The sequence below is a fragment of the Arachis duranensis genome, chromosome 5, assembly GCF_000817695.3.
Source record: "Arachis duranensis cultivar V14167 chromosome 5, aradu.V14167.gnm2.J7QH, whole genome shotgun sequence".
NCBI lineage: Eukaryota > Viridiplantae > Streptophyta > Magnoliopsida > Fabales > Fabaceae > Arachis > Arachis duranensis.
The window spans coordinates 4,540,284-4,556,965 of record NC_029776.3 but is presented as its reverse complement, the minus strand read 5'-3'; the positions used below and the strand labels follow the sequence as shown (position 1 = coordinate 4,556,965).

The following is a 16,682-nucleotide window of genomic DNA, read 5'->3' as shown; positions in this document are numbered from 1 at the left end:
TTTAATATTTATAATTTTATTATATGTAACATATATGATTATATATTTATTATATTTAAAATTATCTATTTGTTTTAACAATGATTAATAAATAAAAAATAAAATAAATTAAGTTTTTGTAAGTTGATTTTTATTATTTTTTAAACATTTTTTACTACTTTACCAATTATCTTTTGGTGTATGTATGGTTGGAAATTGTTATTACATGGATCATTATATGTAAATAGCATGATGATATATATATATATATATTAAGTTAGGAATAAAATTTAAATTTAAAATCTTTAAGTAAAGATGAAAAGGCTATATCGTATTATCATTTAAACTATAATTTATTGATATGATGATACTTTTATTTGTTAATAGGTCATTTATATAAACTATTTAATAGATGTTTGATTAGTGCAAAGGCATATTCTAACCCCAAAATTTGGTCTCCCTCATCTCTTTCATATGTACACTCTTAAATTAGGACACTAATAATTAAATAAGCATTAATACAACTTATGGCACAAAGACACAATTAGTTTGCGGAAAATAACCAACGGTGGGTATTTGTCAAATATCTTACGATATGAAAATCTTTTCGTGCATGCTTTGTTTACTATAAGATCCTATTATGATCAAAGAGAGAGAATGTGTGGGAGAAAATTGATAAATCACCAATTCAATTCCTAAACCATTTCAATAATAGCATAATTTTGTCAAAGACATTTAAATAATTGTCTTAGGCCAACCAAATCACGATAGTGAGTGTCAACTGATTACATTATCATCATTGTTTATCTCCAAAGGCCAAGATTTGTGGTTCTTTCATGGCATAATAAAAGTATCACAATCTAGTCAGCATCTTCAACAACTAATATATGAACACCAATTAAAATGAGATTTAATAAATATGACTTTATTTGTTAATAATTATATTCGTTATCAAAGTTGATCACGCTTCAACAATGATAGATTACACCAACCACCACACCCTCCTATTTTCCATTACCTTAAAATCATCATATGATTCATCAAATATTATTCTCTTTTGGTAAATAAGATTGAGAAATGCTGATGAATTTTTTTTAATATTCTCATAGTAACATCTTTTTATAAAAAAATGATATTATAAATTATTAATAATTTAATCTATTTAATTAAATTATTTAACCGTTCACAATACTATGTAGGAGTTTTTTTTGTTCCTCTTCACCTTTTTGTGAACAGATGTTAGTGCTAATTTGGTAAATGTCTGTGCTTTGAAAACATTATCTTATGTCTATTGATTTTTCTCCATTTTTGGTACCATGATGCATATTGTTGTGGAAAAACGGATAGGGGTCCATGATTGAAGAAGTATGTGTAGATAAGATTATCTTCAAATAAGCAAATGTATGTAAATAATATTTATTTTTTAATTACTACAAATTTAATTTAGCGTGTCGAATAGACTAGTGTTAGTTCAAATGCAAGTGAAATTCAGAAAAATTACATGAAAAATATTATGTGACCAATACTCTTTTATATTTTGTCTTGTATTTGAAATAATATTAAGAAATTTTCTACCTTTTTTTTCCACTAAAGATATTAACCCTAATATTTTCAAAAGATATATCACGTTACTTGCTATTGCCTTGTCGGGGCCCTTTAATTTAATTTTAACGCATATACATGTCCCATGTATGTTTATATGACCGTTACATTATATTACCACATAAAAATGGAAATGAAAAAAATTACCATCACTAACTATTGACAAAGTTAATGTATCGTTGCGGTGATGGCGATTATTATCCGTGTCAAATTAATTATATTAGATGTACACTAAAATTTGTTATTAATATAAAATATGTATTAAAATATAAAATTTAAATTAAAAATAAATTGAATTATATACATTTTATATAAAAAATATAATAATTAATTTTAATGATTAATTTATAGTGTGTGCATAATATTTTTAGTTTTAAATATAATAATTATTTTTCTCTCCACAAAAGATAATATATAGAGAGAAAAGAGGGGAAGGTGGGAGAACCAAACGAGAGAGAGTCAAATTGAATGAAATGACAAATTTAGATAGATATTGGTTTTGAAAAATGTTAATTTTCAATTTTTTTCTATAAAATTATACTAATAAAGTATTAAGTTTTTCCTTTCAATATCTTTCCTTTTAGCTAAAAAACCCAACTCATCACAAACAATTCTTAATTAAGAGATTCGTTTCGCTCCTATTGCCGACTAATCTTCGAGGATACTTACATGTATGTTACCTATAACATATTACATTTGCTTGGTATGCATAACTTAATATAATTTATTTTAATTTAAATATATCGATTTATATTTATACTAAAATGTTAAAATAATAGAGAATATCCTCAAAACATAAGAAGTAAAAAAGTTTCATGTTCTATAGTTTGTTAATAATCAGAAAAAAAAATCATGTGTAGTTTCCATCATTTGATTTTCAAAAAATTCAAATGTTTTAAATTAATTTATAATAAAAAATCAAATTGATCATAATTAAATAATAACATATCACAAAATGATTTATACTACTTGTCATCACTTAATTGTTTTTAACTTACTTTTAATATATATTTTATATCAATAATTAATTTAATGATTAATTTTTAGTATACACTTAATATAATTAATGAAATGATAAAAAAAACAAATTTAACTTTCTAATTGTATCTTTTAAAAATCAATTTAAAACGTCTAATCTTTCAAAAAATTAAATTAATATACACATAATTTTTTAGGCTGTGTTTGTTTATAAAGACAGGACAATGAGACAGTGACACTGAGACATAAAATCGTATTTGACATATAAGACATATATAAAGATATTGTGTCCAGTTGAATTAGTGTATTTTATGTCTATCATGATAGGAAGAACACACAAATACTAACAAGAAATACAACTTATTTTTTCTTTTTCTTTTACTATTTATGTTAATTTTTTATAATTATATTTTTTATTATAATATTTTTTTTAAAATTTTTGAATAAAAAAGAATAAATTAAATTGTTATTATTTGTTCTATTTTATTATCAAACAAAATATAAAAATATTAAATTTAGTATCTTTATTTTTTATGTCTTATTCTCAACATGTTGTTTTGTTCTAAAAAAATAAACGCAAATCTTAGATATTATATTAACTATTAACTCACCAGTCTAGCTACATTTCTTTTCATTAACTAACCAACTTTGGTAGTTCTAAAAGATTGATTCAAAGTTATATTTTACTTGATTCTTTGTCCTTTACAGTAACCATTATTTTCCTTATTTCCCCCATAAAATTTAAAATGAAGATAAGTTAAGGTCGCAGGGCATAAAGAAAAGGCAATGGTCTCCTACTTGAAGCCTCGAGCTGTGGGCAAGCCTCGTGGATCCTACTTGGCGCACCACTCTCCATGTCTAATGGACAGCGAAGCACACGTGTAGAATGTCTCTCCCACGTGCACCACTTTTGGTCAAACTTCCTTTCATCTGGTCTACGGTCAAACCTCATTACTTTCCCTATAAATCTTTATTTTTCTTTTTTCTCTTACTCCTAATGGTGCTAACACCAAACCAATCATGCATATCTCCCTTTCCCTTTTCAGCCTCTATTTCACTTTCCTCCCACCTTCTTAACCATCTTCTGCCGTTGGATTTCATGCTCAATCACTAAGGGCTGTTAGATTGTTGGATTCTCCACACGTGCACGTGCAACCAAAACCTTTATATAAGGAACAGTTACAACCCCAACTTGGTTAAGATAATAATAATTAAGTGAATAATATGATATTTGTGTGAGAGTTGAGAGCTTTTGAAAGACCTGGCCATGTGACCCGGTGAGCTGGTTATCATGTGATTAACCGTTAATTCCATTCTTTAATAGGTTTTGGTTAATATCGTTAATCGATGATTCGGTTCGTGTTGGATTGCACGTGCGGTGGATGTTAGCGGGTACTTTCTCGTGTCGTGAAACTTGAACAGGACAATTTTCCACAAAAGGACATAAATGCCCATGCTTGATTAGTGCAAAGAAAAACATCCAAGGGTATAATTGGAATTACACAAAATCGATGGATTGGATTTGATGATTTAGGGCGTCAGTGTGTTTGTAGTAAAAAAAGAAAAAAAAATAATATTAACTTAAATGTAACCAAAAAAAAAAAATCAAGTACCTATGATTTCTTTAAAATAAAAATAGAAATGGCAGAGCATATGTAGTATCATGGCACATGATGGTGCAATGATTATTTATAAATTTCATGATCTGGAGGAAGGTATATTACGATTTCTTTAATCATAGCATGGGTGTGGGGCAACACCAAACCCAATCATTTCGTTCCATGATTCTTCAAATGATGAAAGGTTTCCAAGTAATTATATGAAGCATGAGACAATGATTATTTTTTAAACAAACTAGTACTGATTAATATACTTTGTTCGAATATCTTTTGCCTTGTAAGATTTCTTCCATAAAGTCTCATTCAAATTCAACTGTTATATGTATTACTATAATATACAAACCCCAAATCCCAGGGGAAGGCCCACATGAAATTAGTAAACAAAGATAGATGAGTATACACACAATGGTAAGTATCTTGATCTTTTAACTAAATATTCTGGGGTCGAGTTTTAAAAATGAAAAAAAAAATTACTATGAGATTTTAGATTAGATTAGATTAATAAATATTTATAGTAATATTTAAATAATGATAATTCAATTTTTTTTAAAGAAAAGGTTAAGATAGGTGGCATGCATGAGGGCATGAGAGGGCCATCCTGTTGCTATAAAGAATGTATAAACAGGTAGGGTGCTGGAAGGGGTGTCCCCTATGGCCAGATTTAGAGAGCAATTAAGGAAGCTTTTTGTTGGTGCAAAACGTGGTCTACTTGCATAACCATATATGATATATTATTTAGATAATGCATTAGGCTCATTTTGTTTATTTGCTTTGCAATAACTTTTGATTCAAAGTGAGACAGTTGGGTTTCTTTAAACTTTATTGGGTTGATTGCTTGCTTGCAAAGCACCACGAAGTTTCGGACCATCTAATTTTGATCTGCACTAATAATTGCTTACCTAATAATTCGGATATTGTTAACAATAATCATATCATTGGGATTAAAATATTTAGGTAGGCATGATCTCAGCCCTATCATTAATCAGGTTATAATTGATTTGAAAACCTATACTTACAAAACAACACAACTATACTAAAATACAATAGTTCCAAGTGTTTTATTTTTGTCAAGGTTTTTTTTTTTATGGAAGATGATGCCTAAGACCACTTGGTATTAACTTAGGCATAGCCCATTGTAACATATTAGTTTAAAGCCCATAAATACTCACAAAGGAGATCATTTTGGTACTTTTTTTTTTTTTGCTTAATCATTTTGGTCCCTCTTTATAAGTTGGATATTCGCTCCGGACCAATGTATAGTTTATGAGTGGACTCAGTATTCACATTATATCATATCTTGTTCAGTTATAGTAATCAGTTAGCAATTAATCACGAACACATTATATTGAAAATAAAAATAAAGTCCAAGTTGGGTAAATTCTTTGATAGTAGTTTAAAACGGCAACATTGGTTGTATATGTACAAGTCATACGTAGTCAATTCTAAGCCAAATTGGCTCAACCTTAATTTAATTAAGGCACTAAGCTATCACTTGTGTGAACATAGGTGTTATGCACTTTTCTTCTTTTACTTATTTCTTTCATTATTTGTGTTATAAAAAATGAGTTGTGAACAGATATCATAATTTGTGGAAGAAAATGTATAAACAATCAACTTTGATATTAGCTAATATTAGTAAATTTTTTTATTGTTGAAATTATTTTTTAGCCTCATCTTTGAAAATATTTAGAATTTATGATTTAAGAATTGAGGTCGATCGTTGCTAGTCACTCGCTGGCCGTATGAAATAAAATTGTGACTGTATTATAAAATGTTAGGACTTAGGAGAAAGAATAAAAAGAAGTGAGAAGGAAAATTATAAACATAAGAATAAAACAGTAATTTGGAAAAGATTGGCGCCTATGTAATGTTGATTCACTAGTGGGCTTATTTTTTGGAAAAGAAAATCAATAACTATCTTCATATACTAATGACTAAACACTCTTGACGCGTATAAAAGTGAAATGCAAGAAAGTCAACTAAATTTGTTGTTTTTAGTTATCATTTAACTATTAATATTTAAAAATATGAGATAAAATATATTATTAAATTATTAAATTAAAAAAATTAAATTAATAATTAAGTAATAACCAAAAACAATAAATTTTGATATTTTTCTAATATTTTTTTGTATAAAAATATTAAATTCTTTTAGATTATGTATTGTATATTTGAATTACTTTTTAATTAACAAAAAAAACTTGTTATTAGAGAGTGAAAACCTGTGTTATTGGTTGTTTGACTTAAAAAAAACGTGTTTGACCAATTGACTTTGATCCCTTTGTAAATTGTAATTTGTAGCTTTGCGAAATGGGGATAAATAGAAGCGGTGGCGGATCCTAGCAAAGCCGGCAAGGTGCTCTGATGAATCTGTTGGTGCTGCGCTGTATTACAATTATTGGACCCTCAGACCAAAAATGTAACCCAAAAAGGTTTCTCAAATTGGCTTAAACGAGAATTAACATTAATTTCAGATAAACAGCGATTCTATTCCAGGGAACAAAGTGGTCTGGTCAGGGAAACCTTGGGGGGTCAACATTATGTAAGCCAAACACCATTACACAAGGAGGATAGAATAATCTGCTTACCATAAGGTGACGTATTTTCATGGCTACAGAAAAGTAGTAGAAGAGGAAGACGACAAACGCCATTCACCCGGCAAGAAAAAGAAGGAAGAAATAGCTGCTAGATACTAGAGAGTAGATATTGTATGGTTCATTTCATCCTGTAACAAATAGGGAAGAAGTACAAAGGGTGAAGCCATCCGTCCATTTTATCAAGTACTACCTAACGCCATTACCTCAGAGCAATTTGAATAAATACGATACACAAATCATTCATCCAAAATCATGGTGCCATTAGTGTACCTTGCAAAGAGATGTACAAATGTGTGCATAAGTGAAAAGTCCTTATATGCATTAGTCAGCTATTTTCAAAGACCACGAGGGTTTACTGTTTGCATTCATCATCGATTCAATTCAGTCATTAAAACTCACAATACATGCAATAGTCATAACATAAGAGCTCTCTCTGCAACTGATATATCATTGAAATCCATTCTGTTAATCATATGTACATAATATTGTACTAATACTACTATATATATCTGTTTACCTACAGAGAAGGACTATGAGGTTACGAGACTAACTCTAAGTAAATAAAAGTAATCAAGTGAAGTTCATTCTTCTGCAACAATTCTTTTCAGGAACTCTTTACACCATGCTCATCTAACGCTGCAACAAATCACCATATCCAAAGAATAATAGCAAAGTAACAATCAACAGTCATGTAGCATAAATTAATCATAAAAACAAAAAAGAAGAAGAAAGAAAACCTTGGCTGGAGCATCAGCAACTCTGTAAGCTTCTGCGGTTGCCCCTACTAACCACAAGCCAGGGAAAACACACTGAAAATTCAACACAACAAACTCAGATGATGATCAAGGTCAAAATAGAAACAACAAGAGGAGAAATACACAGTACATCCAGTTGTTTCTGAACATGCTTGGGCCTTTTCTCGGGCCTTCTGGCGGGCCTCGACCCAGTGATGGCGAATATGTCCTCTTCGATTTCTTCTTTCGAAAGAGCAATCCACAACTTCCTCTTCTCTTTCCTGTCACCTTGACACTGCATATCCGCCATCTCCCTCAGCCGCACCGACTTCGGCTCCGACGACGGCCCACCGGTAACCGCCGCACCTGCTTCCCCATTCCCAGAACCCCTTGGGAACGCTGATTTCCTGGGCCTCAACTTCCAAGGCTTTTCAACCTTTAACTCCTCACCTTCGCCTTTGGCTTCTTCTTCGCCGTCCTCACCCTTCCTCTTTCCGCCGCCGTCATCATCGTCGGTTACATTGTTGCCTGCTCGGTCGGAAGTTTGTTGCCGCTGCTGCTCTTGTTCTTGTTGTTCAGTGTGAGATTTTTCTGCGATATGGGAGGAGGAGAATCCAAATCGGTATCTGACGGTTCTGGATCCGAGCCTGCGGGTTTCGGGTTCGGAATCGTGATCGGCGGGGGGAGGAAGCTGGGAGGAGGAGGAGTCGCGGGAGAGGGGAGAGCGGTGGCGGTGGTTAGGCTTGGTGTGGCTTTTGGAGGCCCATTTCAAGAAAGGTAGGGAGAAGTTGTGAAGAGGTTGAGACTTCACCGGTGCCGTCGCCATTCGGGGAACCTTAGGCCTTTGCTAACCTTCCGTTCGAAGCCAAACAAAACCGAAAAGAAGAAGAAGAGAGAGAGAGAGAGAAAGAGAAAGGCAAGAAGGTGAAACCCTAGAGAGGAGCAGCGAAGAATGTGTGATAGATTCTGCAGAAGAAAGGTGAAGGGGGCTGTAAATATGGCAATGCAAAAACCAGCTGCTCAACCTGCTTACAACACTTCCTTCTACGCTACAAATTTTGCGACCTTCTTTTCTTTTTTCTTTTTTATATTTTGCCCCTTCCTTTTACTCATATTGTCGTTTCGGTCCGCAACTTTATTTTCGGAATGTGCTGCTGTCTTGCTTCGGGGAGCATTTGATGGTTACGCATCACCAATGCCAATAACCATCACTGCTAAGTGCTATTGCATCCATTTCAATCAAACATAAAACGGAAAAGCTTTCATTTTTTCATCGGCTATAGCACAATTCTTTAAAATAAAATTGTGAAGCTCATTGGTATTTTTAGTTCATACATTACTAGGCTAACAAAACTTTTCAAACCATCCTTCTAAGTTCTAACGAGAAATATTGACTTGCTGTCAGCGCTGCCAATGACATTGCGGTAATGCGGTGCGATTTACTTAACACAACTACACCAGCATGGATGGAAGGAGCGAACCATGAAGATTTCAAATTGGGCTTCAACCCTGTTCGGCCCATGTGTAATTAAATAGGAACCCGGCCCAACCCAACGAAAACGACCAGAAGGAAGAATCGGAAAAAAAAAAAGAAAAGAATTGCTCAACAAAAAAGAAAAGAAAAGTATGTTTTGTTTCAAAAACCCTCCAATTCCAATCCGTGAGAGTTTCCCTCTCCGAGAAGCACGGCGGTTTGTGAGTTGGGAGTATGTAAAGGGGACCTTCACTGAACTGTAATACGGAACCGTTTACCTATTCCAGCTCAGCGTCGCTACTATCTCTGCGAAAATGGATAGGAGGCTCAACGGACCAGCCACCACTCCCTCCAGCTCCGGCGGCGCCCCCGGCACCGCAAGATCTTCGTCCCGGAAGCTGCAACCGAACTACAGTAGTCCATTTGTTCAGGTACTCACCCTTGTACTAGTTGCTCTTTTGAGCTGCTTCATAAAACCCTAGCTGCCAATCACTAAGGCACTGTTTGTTTCCGTATGTTCCCCCCTCATTTGCCCTATTGGAATATTTTTTGCATCATGTTGCGTTGGGTTTACTTCAATCTGTGAGCTGAGCTTTCAAATTGGACTCGCTTTCAAATTATGAGCATGAGCTATCGTTTAGTTCTTCATGTAAGGGTGGTTTTAATGTTCAAGTGTTCTGTTATTATTTTTTGTTTTGGTTGCAATGCTGCAATGCTATGAGATGCATTGAAAATGTCGTTCACTTCTATTAAGGATGGTTCTAGTAGTTTCAAATTGATTTATATTGGCACATCTAGTGATCTATAAGTCCTTACCACAAATTTAGCCCTTGAATTCTATTATATTATCTGGAACCCGACTTGCACGGCCCAGTTTGTAGTTTCCAGCTCTATACTACAAACTGAGACCACTGTAGTGATTTAGATGACTGTTGGTGATTCTTGCATAGTGAGCCTAATCTACTAAACAATTGAGACCTGTCCTGTCCTTCAGTAGGCCTACTTGTAATCTTATGAAGTTCTTACTTCTTGGTTCCTAACATGTCTGAATTATTTGTTGTGAGCACGTGGCATTGGAAATGAGTCATACCTGTTTAGATGCAGAAGGAAACTGTATTTTATGTAGAACTTGAAAATCGTTAGTTCCATTTTTCATGTTATTGAGCAGAATAGAGGTTTCATTTCATATTTGTCAAATAATAACAGTACACGAGATGGGAAAATTTATTTTCAGGCTACATTGGAACGCTTGGCATCTATTGATCTAATTGAGTTGTGGAAAGAAGCCAAAGTTGAGCACTGCCGAGCAACTAGAGACTTGAGAAGCTGTGGTCGTTATGTCCTTCACTTGTTGAATTCATGTGGGCATGCTTCTTTATGTGAAGAATGTAGTCAACGGTGTGATATCTGCCCAATATGCAGAATCCCAATTCCAAAGGGTGGTGATAGACTGCGTCTCCGACTTTATTACGAGTGCATAGAAGCTGGCCTTATTTCCAAAAGGTGTGATGAGAGATTTCAAGAAATAGAAGATGGGGAGAAACAGCGTCTTTATTCTTTGCTTGACGTTGCACTTGAGAATAACTTGGTTTCTTTAATTTGCCACTGTATCCTTTTATACATTGTCATTTATCATCCCCTTCCTATACCTCCCGAGTCCCCTCCACAAACAAAACACACAAAACAACGAGAAAGAAGGAATATTATTCTCGTGTTTCTCTGTTGTTTTGACAAGCCCCCTTCTCTTTATCTACTTTGCATTTTCTTGAACCAAAATTTCAGACATCACAGATGTATGTATGGATGAAACTGCCGGTTCCAGTGATCCAGTTATAGCATTTTTGTTGGATGAAGTGGTGGTGAAGGATTGGTGCAAGAGGACATTCACAAATATCATAGCTGAACTACAGGGAATTTGTATCCTCAAACCTTTTTTAACTGTTGGTATCTAAAGCTAGTTATAGCGAGTATATTTTATGCTTCCGAGGTTTTGTGCTCCCTAACAATGTGTTTTAGATAATCTTGATGTTTTTCAAATGAAAGAGAAATTGAGTTCACTTCTGAGATTTTCATTACACCTGAAAGGCATATCAAATGTGCTAGACATTTTGGAGTCATCTTTTAAGGGTACTCTTTCAGCACAACTTCATGATTTGCATCATCTCCAAGAGAGCGTGTTAAAGACAAAGCAGGTTTAGTCTTGCAAGATTTTGTTTTTGATTGAATGATTGTATTACTGTTTTTACATTTTTTTTGTTGATATTTTAGTTTTTCGCTTGTTGCTTGCTTGGCTCATGCTGATTGGCTGAGAATCTTCATTATATATATATGCAGATATTATCTTCTTTTTCTGTTACTTTTAGCCGTTGCTTACAATTTTGTTATAGTAATGTTGGGTATTTCATGTTGGATGGGATTTATATTGCAATCTGCAAAATGTGGTTTACTACAGTGAACCTTGGCTGCAGAAATTCACACTTGATTTTCCGTGTTTGTATGAGGAGGGCCTTCTGTAGAAGGGACTGACATTTGGTCATTTATACTTGGGTCTTTCATTAATATTGTTTGCCAAGCTTATTGAGCTTCCTCTCTCTTCACCCTCTCTGCCTGTAAATATGGAACCTTAAGAATAAAGAGGAGCTCATTTTGCAATCTTAATACTGGCCACTGATTTGTTATTTCAATTGTCCAACCCAGCATCTGGAGATTATTGTCTGGTGTACAAGACATTATTTTTTGGAGAATGTGAGATCTCGTTTTACCGATAGTTCATCATGGGCTTCAGATGTCCGCAGACGGAAATCAGAAGCAATTAGACGTGCTTGGCCTGATGCAATAAGTCAATCTGTGGAGTCAACAGGACATGTTGGATCTCTATTTATTGAAGATGCATTGAATAATCTTGATTTAGAGGAGGGCTTAATACAGGGAGGTGATGTTGCATCCTTGCAGAAGGATGGACCATTGGTTTTCCAGTCTGATACTGATCGGGTGTTGGGTTGCTATCCATTCAAAAATCTCCATGCTGCTGCTGACTTACTCTTTTTACGTGGAAGTTCTGATGTTGTGCTTGCCAAACAAGCAATCGTATCCTTCTACCCTTTCCTTTATAGTGGGTGTGGGATGTTGGATTTTTTGGTGGTAATAGTTGTAATTTATAGCAATACATATGCCTTTCCTTAACTTCTACAGTTTCTGTATTATTTGTATGATCGTCACTGGACAATTCCTGATGAAGAATGGAGGGAGTTAATAGAGGACTTTGCAGTGACATTTAATATTAGCAGGCATTCATTACTTGAGTCTTTTACTTTTTATCTCCTGGATGATGATACTGAGGAGGCTTTACAGGTGACTATAACATAATATTTGTGTTCAGTGAGTCTCAATGCTTATTTTAACCAGTTTGAAAAAAAAAAATAAATGCTGATTCTATATGTATCAAGTTTGGTTCACTAATTTCCTTTAGCTGCTGACTATTGATACCATCATATTAGTATGAGGAGACAATGCTAGGCAATTTATGGGCATAAAATGAAAGTGGTAAGAGTAATTGGGATTTGAGTCAGAGATATTATATATGCTATTTGGAGCTATGGGTCTTGTAGTCCTTATGCAATGACAATGTTACATTTTGTAATATTTGCTGTTAAGGTTGATCTGTTGTTTTTCTTTTGAGATTAATATATTTTATTATTCTGTTAGGAAGCTTGTCGCCTTCTTCCTGAAATTTCTGGCGCAGCATCACACCCTAAAATTGCTGAAGTACTGTTAGAAAGGAATAGCCCTGATACAGCTCTGATGGTTTTAAGGTGGGCTGGTCGTGATGGTGGGCCTCGTAATATTTCACTTAGAGATGCTGTCACTGCAGTGCGGGTAAGGATCGAGTGTGGACTTCTGACTGAAGCATTTATGCATCAGAGGATTCTCTGCACAAGAGTGAAAGAAAAGAGTTTCAATAAAGGAGCACCTTTGGAGACTGCTGATGTACCAAAAGGGCAATTTAGTAATTGGGTGGAGGTCTTGGTAACCGAGATTTGTTGCCTCTGTATTAGGAGGAACTTAGTGGATCGAATGCTAGAATTGCCATGGAATTCTGATGAAGAGAAATATATACACAAGAGTCTTTTGGATTGTGCTACTGAAGAACCCCCGAGGACTACTGGAAGTCTTCTTGTTGTTTTTTATATGCAGGTACTTCTTGTTGTGTTATTTTCAGTGGTAGTTTGGAAACTCTTATTCACTTTACATTCCCAACAATCTCACCCTATTCAAGTGTATGATATAGTTCCTGATTACTTATTCTTACATATTTACTAGTTAGGAACAGTAACCACTTTTTGCTTATCAATTTGCATGCAATTCCCTTGTTTAATGGATCCTTTGTGAAATTTTCTTGATACATAATCATGTATTTTTGGCCATCTCATCTGTATTTTTAGCATAGCAAAACGTAGTGAATATGAATGATAACACCTGAGTTTTACATCTTTCTTGCATAGAAAGTGATATCTGGCTTCAATAGCCTAATAAATAGTTCATAATATGTGAGTTTAATCTCTGTTATGGTGTATGCTTATTTATACTTTGCTTTCAATTGGGTTACAATTGCATAGAAGTGAACTTTGTGTATCTTAAACTTGTGTTTTCTTTTACTCTCTGTGTCTCTGTGTGGGTGTGGGTTTTGTCCCTTTCTTTGTGTTTCGGGTGGACAAGACTGTATTAGCTCCTTTATGAATTATGATGATAATTTGCTTGAGTAAAACAATAACGAAATTGTAGCTTATAAACTTCTCTCTGTTCAGCGTTACAGATACTCTGAAGCATACCAAGTTCATATTCAACTTGAAAAGCTGGAGCAAGATGCCATTTCAAAAGGTTCTATCCAAGAATGTCTTCGGTGATAAACACGACAACTAAGTGGTATTTTTTCCCTTAATTTAATTTTCCAAAATTTTTTGGCAGATGCATGAAAAGGAATTTAATGGCCTGTTTGGTTTAAGAAAACATTTTCTATTTTCATTGTGTGTTTTATTTTTACAATTCCCATTTTGTGTTTTTCCGAAATTCTCCTTTTTTCCCCACCTACAAAATCCTTTTAGGTTCTTATTTAGAATTGAATCAACAACAAAATACCTACATAAATTAACAGTTGTTGGTACTATCTCTATCTCCCTTGGAAAACCTGAACTTGTAACCAGAGTTATTCCCCAACTAGGACCTGCAGGCGAGCTACCCATTCTAACAGATCGAAGCCATTTACCACATGGTATGGGAACCAAAATGGGAACTCCCAGATCTTATAGGGTTCAATTTAATAAAAACACTATTATAATAATAATAATAATAATAATAATTATTATTATTATTATTATTATTATTATTATTATTATTAATGCCAACATGCTTAGATGCCTCAGAAATTGTGATATCTGATATGCATGATGTGGCGAACTGTCATGTTGATGTTTTAAACTTTATAAACTCTAGTGTATTGAGCATATTATTAGCATGAGTTCAGTAAATATTCATTTCTTTGAATGAGACAGAATAGGTGCTTGGAGTTGCTTCCAGAAGTTGAGCAGCAACAACTGAGAAGTGGAAACTTGACTGAAGGAGGTATTACTTCTCATGAAGAAGTTACAATTCCTGCTAAGATTGATGTTCCTCGGACTCGGGAATCCCGGTCAATGAGTCTATTGATTCCCTCATCCACAGATTCTTCCGACATGCTGCATGGAGATCATACATTTGGTTTGTTGAGTTCATCGACTTTAGGAACTTCAACCAAATTAGGCATGCCTTTTCCTACTATTGGGCCCGAATTTGGTAATTTTGGCACCCCATCAGATCGTCATGAAGGATTAATCCCTAGTAACATGAGGTTTTCAAATAATCAAGGTAAAAGTGGCAAAATCCCTAGGTATGATCACACTCCAACTCCAAAGAATCATAGGATCCGTTTCATGAATGATTCAGCTCTGAAGGGTGCTAACAAAACATCACCAAACAATTCCCAAGAAAATATGCGGGACAAAATGTCACCAGATGAACGGAGTGCGCTTTTTAGCCATACTAAAAAAGCCAGTCCTATGTACTCCTTGAAGGCTTCAGCCAGCCCCGTTATTGGATCCATGCGCAGCCATTCCAAAGAATTTGCTGATAACTTTCCTAATATATCTAGTAAGAGTGTCCAATCACATAAAGGTGATAGAAGTTGGAATGCAGCGTCTGCTAATGATCCAATGGACGTCTCTTGGAGGTGAGATCATGTTACCTGTTTCTTCTTTTGCTCCCTGCCGGTTTGTTTACTGATAAGGCTTATTTCTTATAATTTCCACATTTACATGCCCTTCCGCAATCTACACTTTGCGCTGAATCCTTCTTTCTGAACATTTCTATAGCCATACGGAGACGAGATTAGATGCCAGAGAAAATATCAATGGTGGACCTAGGTGGAGATCTGACGAAACCAGCGATGAAGAGGAGCAGGGTCTGGAAAGAGCTATGGATATAGTTTACCATGCAACTCCAACTAGAACAAATAGGCGAAGCAGGTTTACCAAGAGATGAGACTACATTTCTGAGAAAAAAGGGGTTTCTTGTATTTTTTTCCTGGATAGAAACAGGGAAAGACCAGCGAAAGAGAGTTATTTTCAGTTCATTTTCAGTTCAGATTTGTATCTTAAAGGAGTTTTTACTTGGACATTTACGCTGGTCTTAGTTGTGCAGCTAATATTTCGATGAAGGAAATGTTAGTCTTAAATAGTACATTGTGTTGGCCTTTTCCTTTTCCGTTCAGCCTTTTCCCGAATTATATATTTCATGGTTGGAACTTCGAAGAATGATTCATACAAAAAATCATATCATGTTTTAAGCAAATTCAAGACCGTCGTGGTGGCTGAAAGAGTCTCGTCCGAAGATATTGTATTATGTACGCGACGATATTGTAGTCGCCTTCTAAGATTGGATGTAGATGCTTTTATATTGTCATGTTATGCGTGATATTTCCTCTAAGAAGGGGATCAACAGTGGAAACCTTTTTCTTAGTAGATGATGTGGGAATGAAGACGAAGTGAGAATGATTGATGTAGTGATAAAAAAGATGAGCCTTTGGAACGGGATAAAAGGTGGATACAGCTTCTATAAATTACCATTATCCTCTTTTGTACGAAAAGATTTCAGTTGCTTTTATATGCCAGAATATTCCCTAAGTGTTTCTTGGAAGCATCAAGCATCCCACGCGGACGATTCCACTATATTAGTCAACTACTAAATCGTGTTTTCTTTTGTCGAGCCCTGCTAAATCGTTGGTCTGGTCATTGGTGCAAATTTGATTTTAGTTTAGTTTTTCTTGTGGACTGCATGGTTTTATTAGCTAAAGGTTATATAGAAGCCCCCCTAAGACGAGATTATAATCAGGAAGTGATAAAATAGTAAGTTCTCTTCTGAAGATAACTTGTCAACTTTTAAATCTTCACATTACTATTAGAAATCAGTAATCACCTAAAATTTAATCTTATTTTTGTTGACCTAGAAGTCATTGGCTCAATTCAACTTAGTTCAATGAAAACGCGTTCCCTTTGCTTTTCCACTCAAATTATCTCTAACAAGAGAGGTTTTAATTGAATTTTATGAACATAAATAACTTTTAACTCACTCATTGACTCATTCCCTTGAATAAATATTCAAAGAAGCG

The 16,682-nt window shown here is 34.3% G+C and overlaps 2 protein-coding genes across 3 annotated transcripts; one reads left to right on the top strand and one right to left on the bottom strand.

The window, feature by feature from the left end:
• Positions 1 to 7,107: 7,107 nt before the first annotated feature.
• Positions 7,108 to 8,765, bottom strand: LOC107487488 (uncharacterized). Of its 2 annotated transcripts, XM_016108134.3 has the most exons (3): positions 7,661 to 8,763; positions 7,513 to 7,584; positions 7,108 to 7,411 (listed from the first exon to the last, which is right to left on the bottom strand). In XM_016108134.3, the coding sequence occupies exons 1-3, from the start codon at positions 8,333 to 8,335 to the stop codon at positions 7,406 to 7,408; spliced, it is 753 nt and encodes a 250-aa protein (XP_015963620.1). In that variant the 5' UTR covers positions 8,336 to 8,763; the 3' UTR covers positions 7,108 to 7,405. The 2 variants fall into 2 exon arrangements, with proteins under 2 accessions (XP_015963620.1, XP_020997708.1); XM_021142049.2 differs by lacking the exon at positions 7,108 to 7,411 and having other exon boundaries at positions 7,418 to 7,584; positions 7,661 to 8,765.
• Positions 8,766 to 9,133: 368 nt separating this feature from the next.
• Positions 9,134 to 15,778, top strand: LOC107487490 (E3 ubiquitin-protein ligase HOS1). Its single transcript, XM_016108135.3, has 11 exons — positions 9,134 to 9,414; positions 10,218 to 10,590; positions 10,766 to 10,900; positions 11,000 to 11,175; positions 11,681 to 12,070; positions 12,176 to 12,334; positions 12,689 to 13,177; positions 13,789 to 13,883; positions 14,086 to 14,134; positions 14,533 to 15,245; positions 15,388 to 15,778. Exons 1-11 carry the CDS (start codon positions 9,298 to 9,300, stop codon positions 15,554 to 15,556), a joined length of 2,865 nt encoding a protein of 954 aa, XP_015963621.1. The 5' UTR covers positions 9,134 to 9,297; the 3' UTR covers positions 15,557 to 15,778.
• Positions 15,779 to 16,682: the final 904 nt, after the last annotated feature.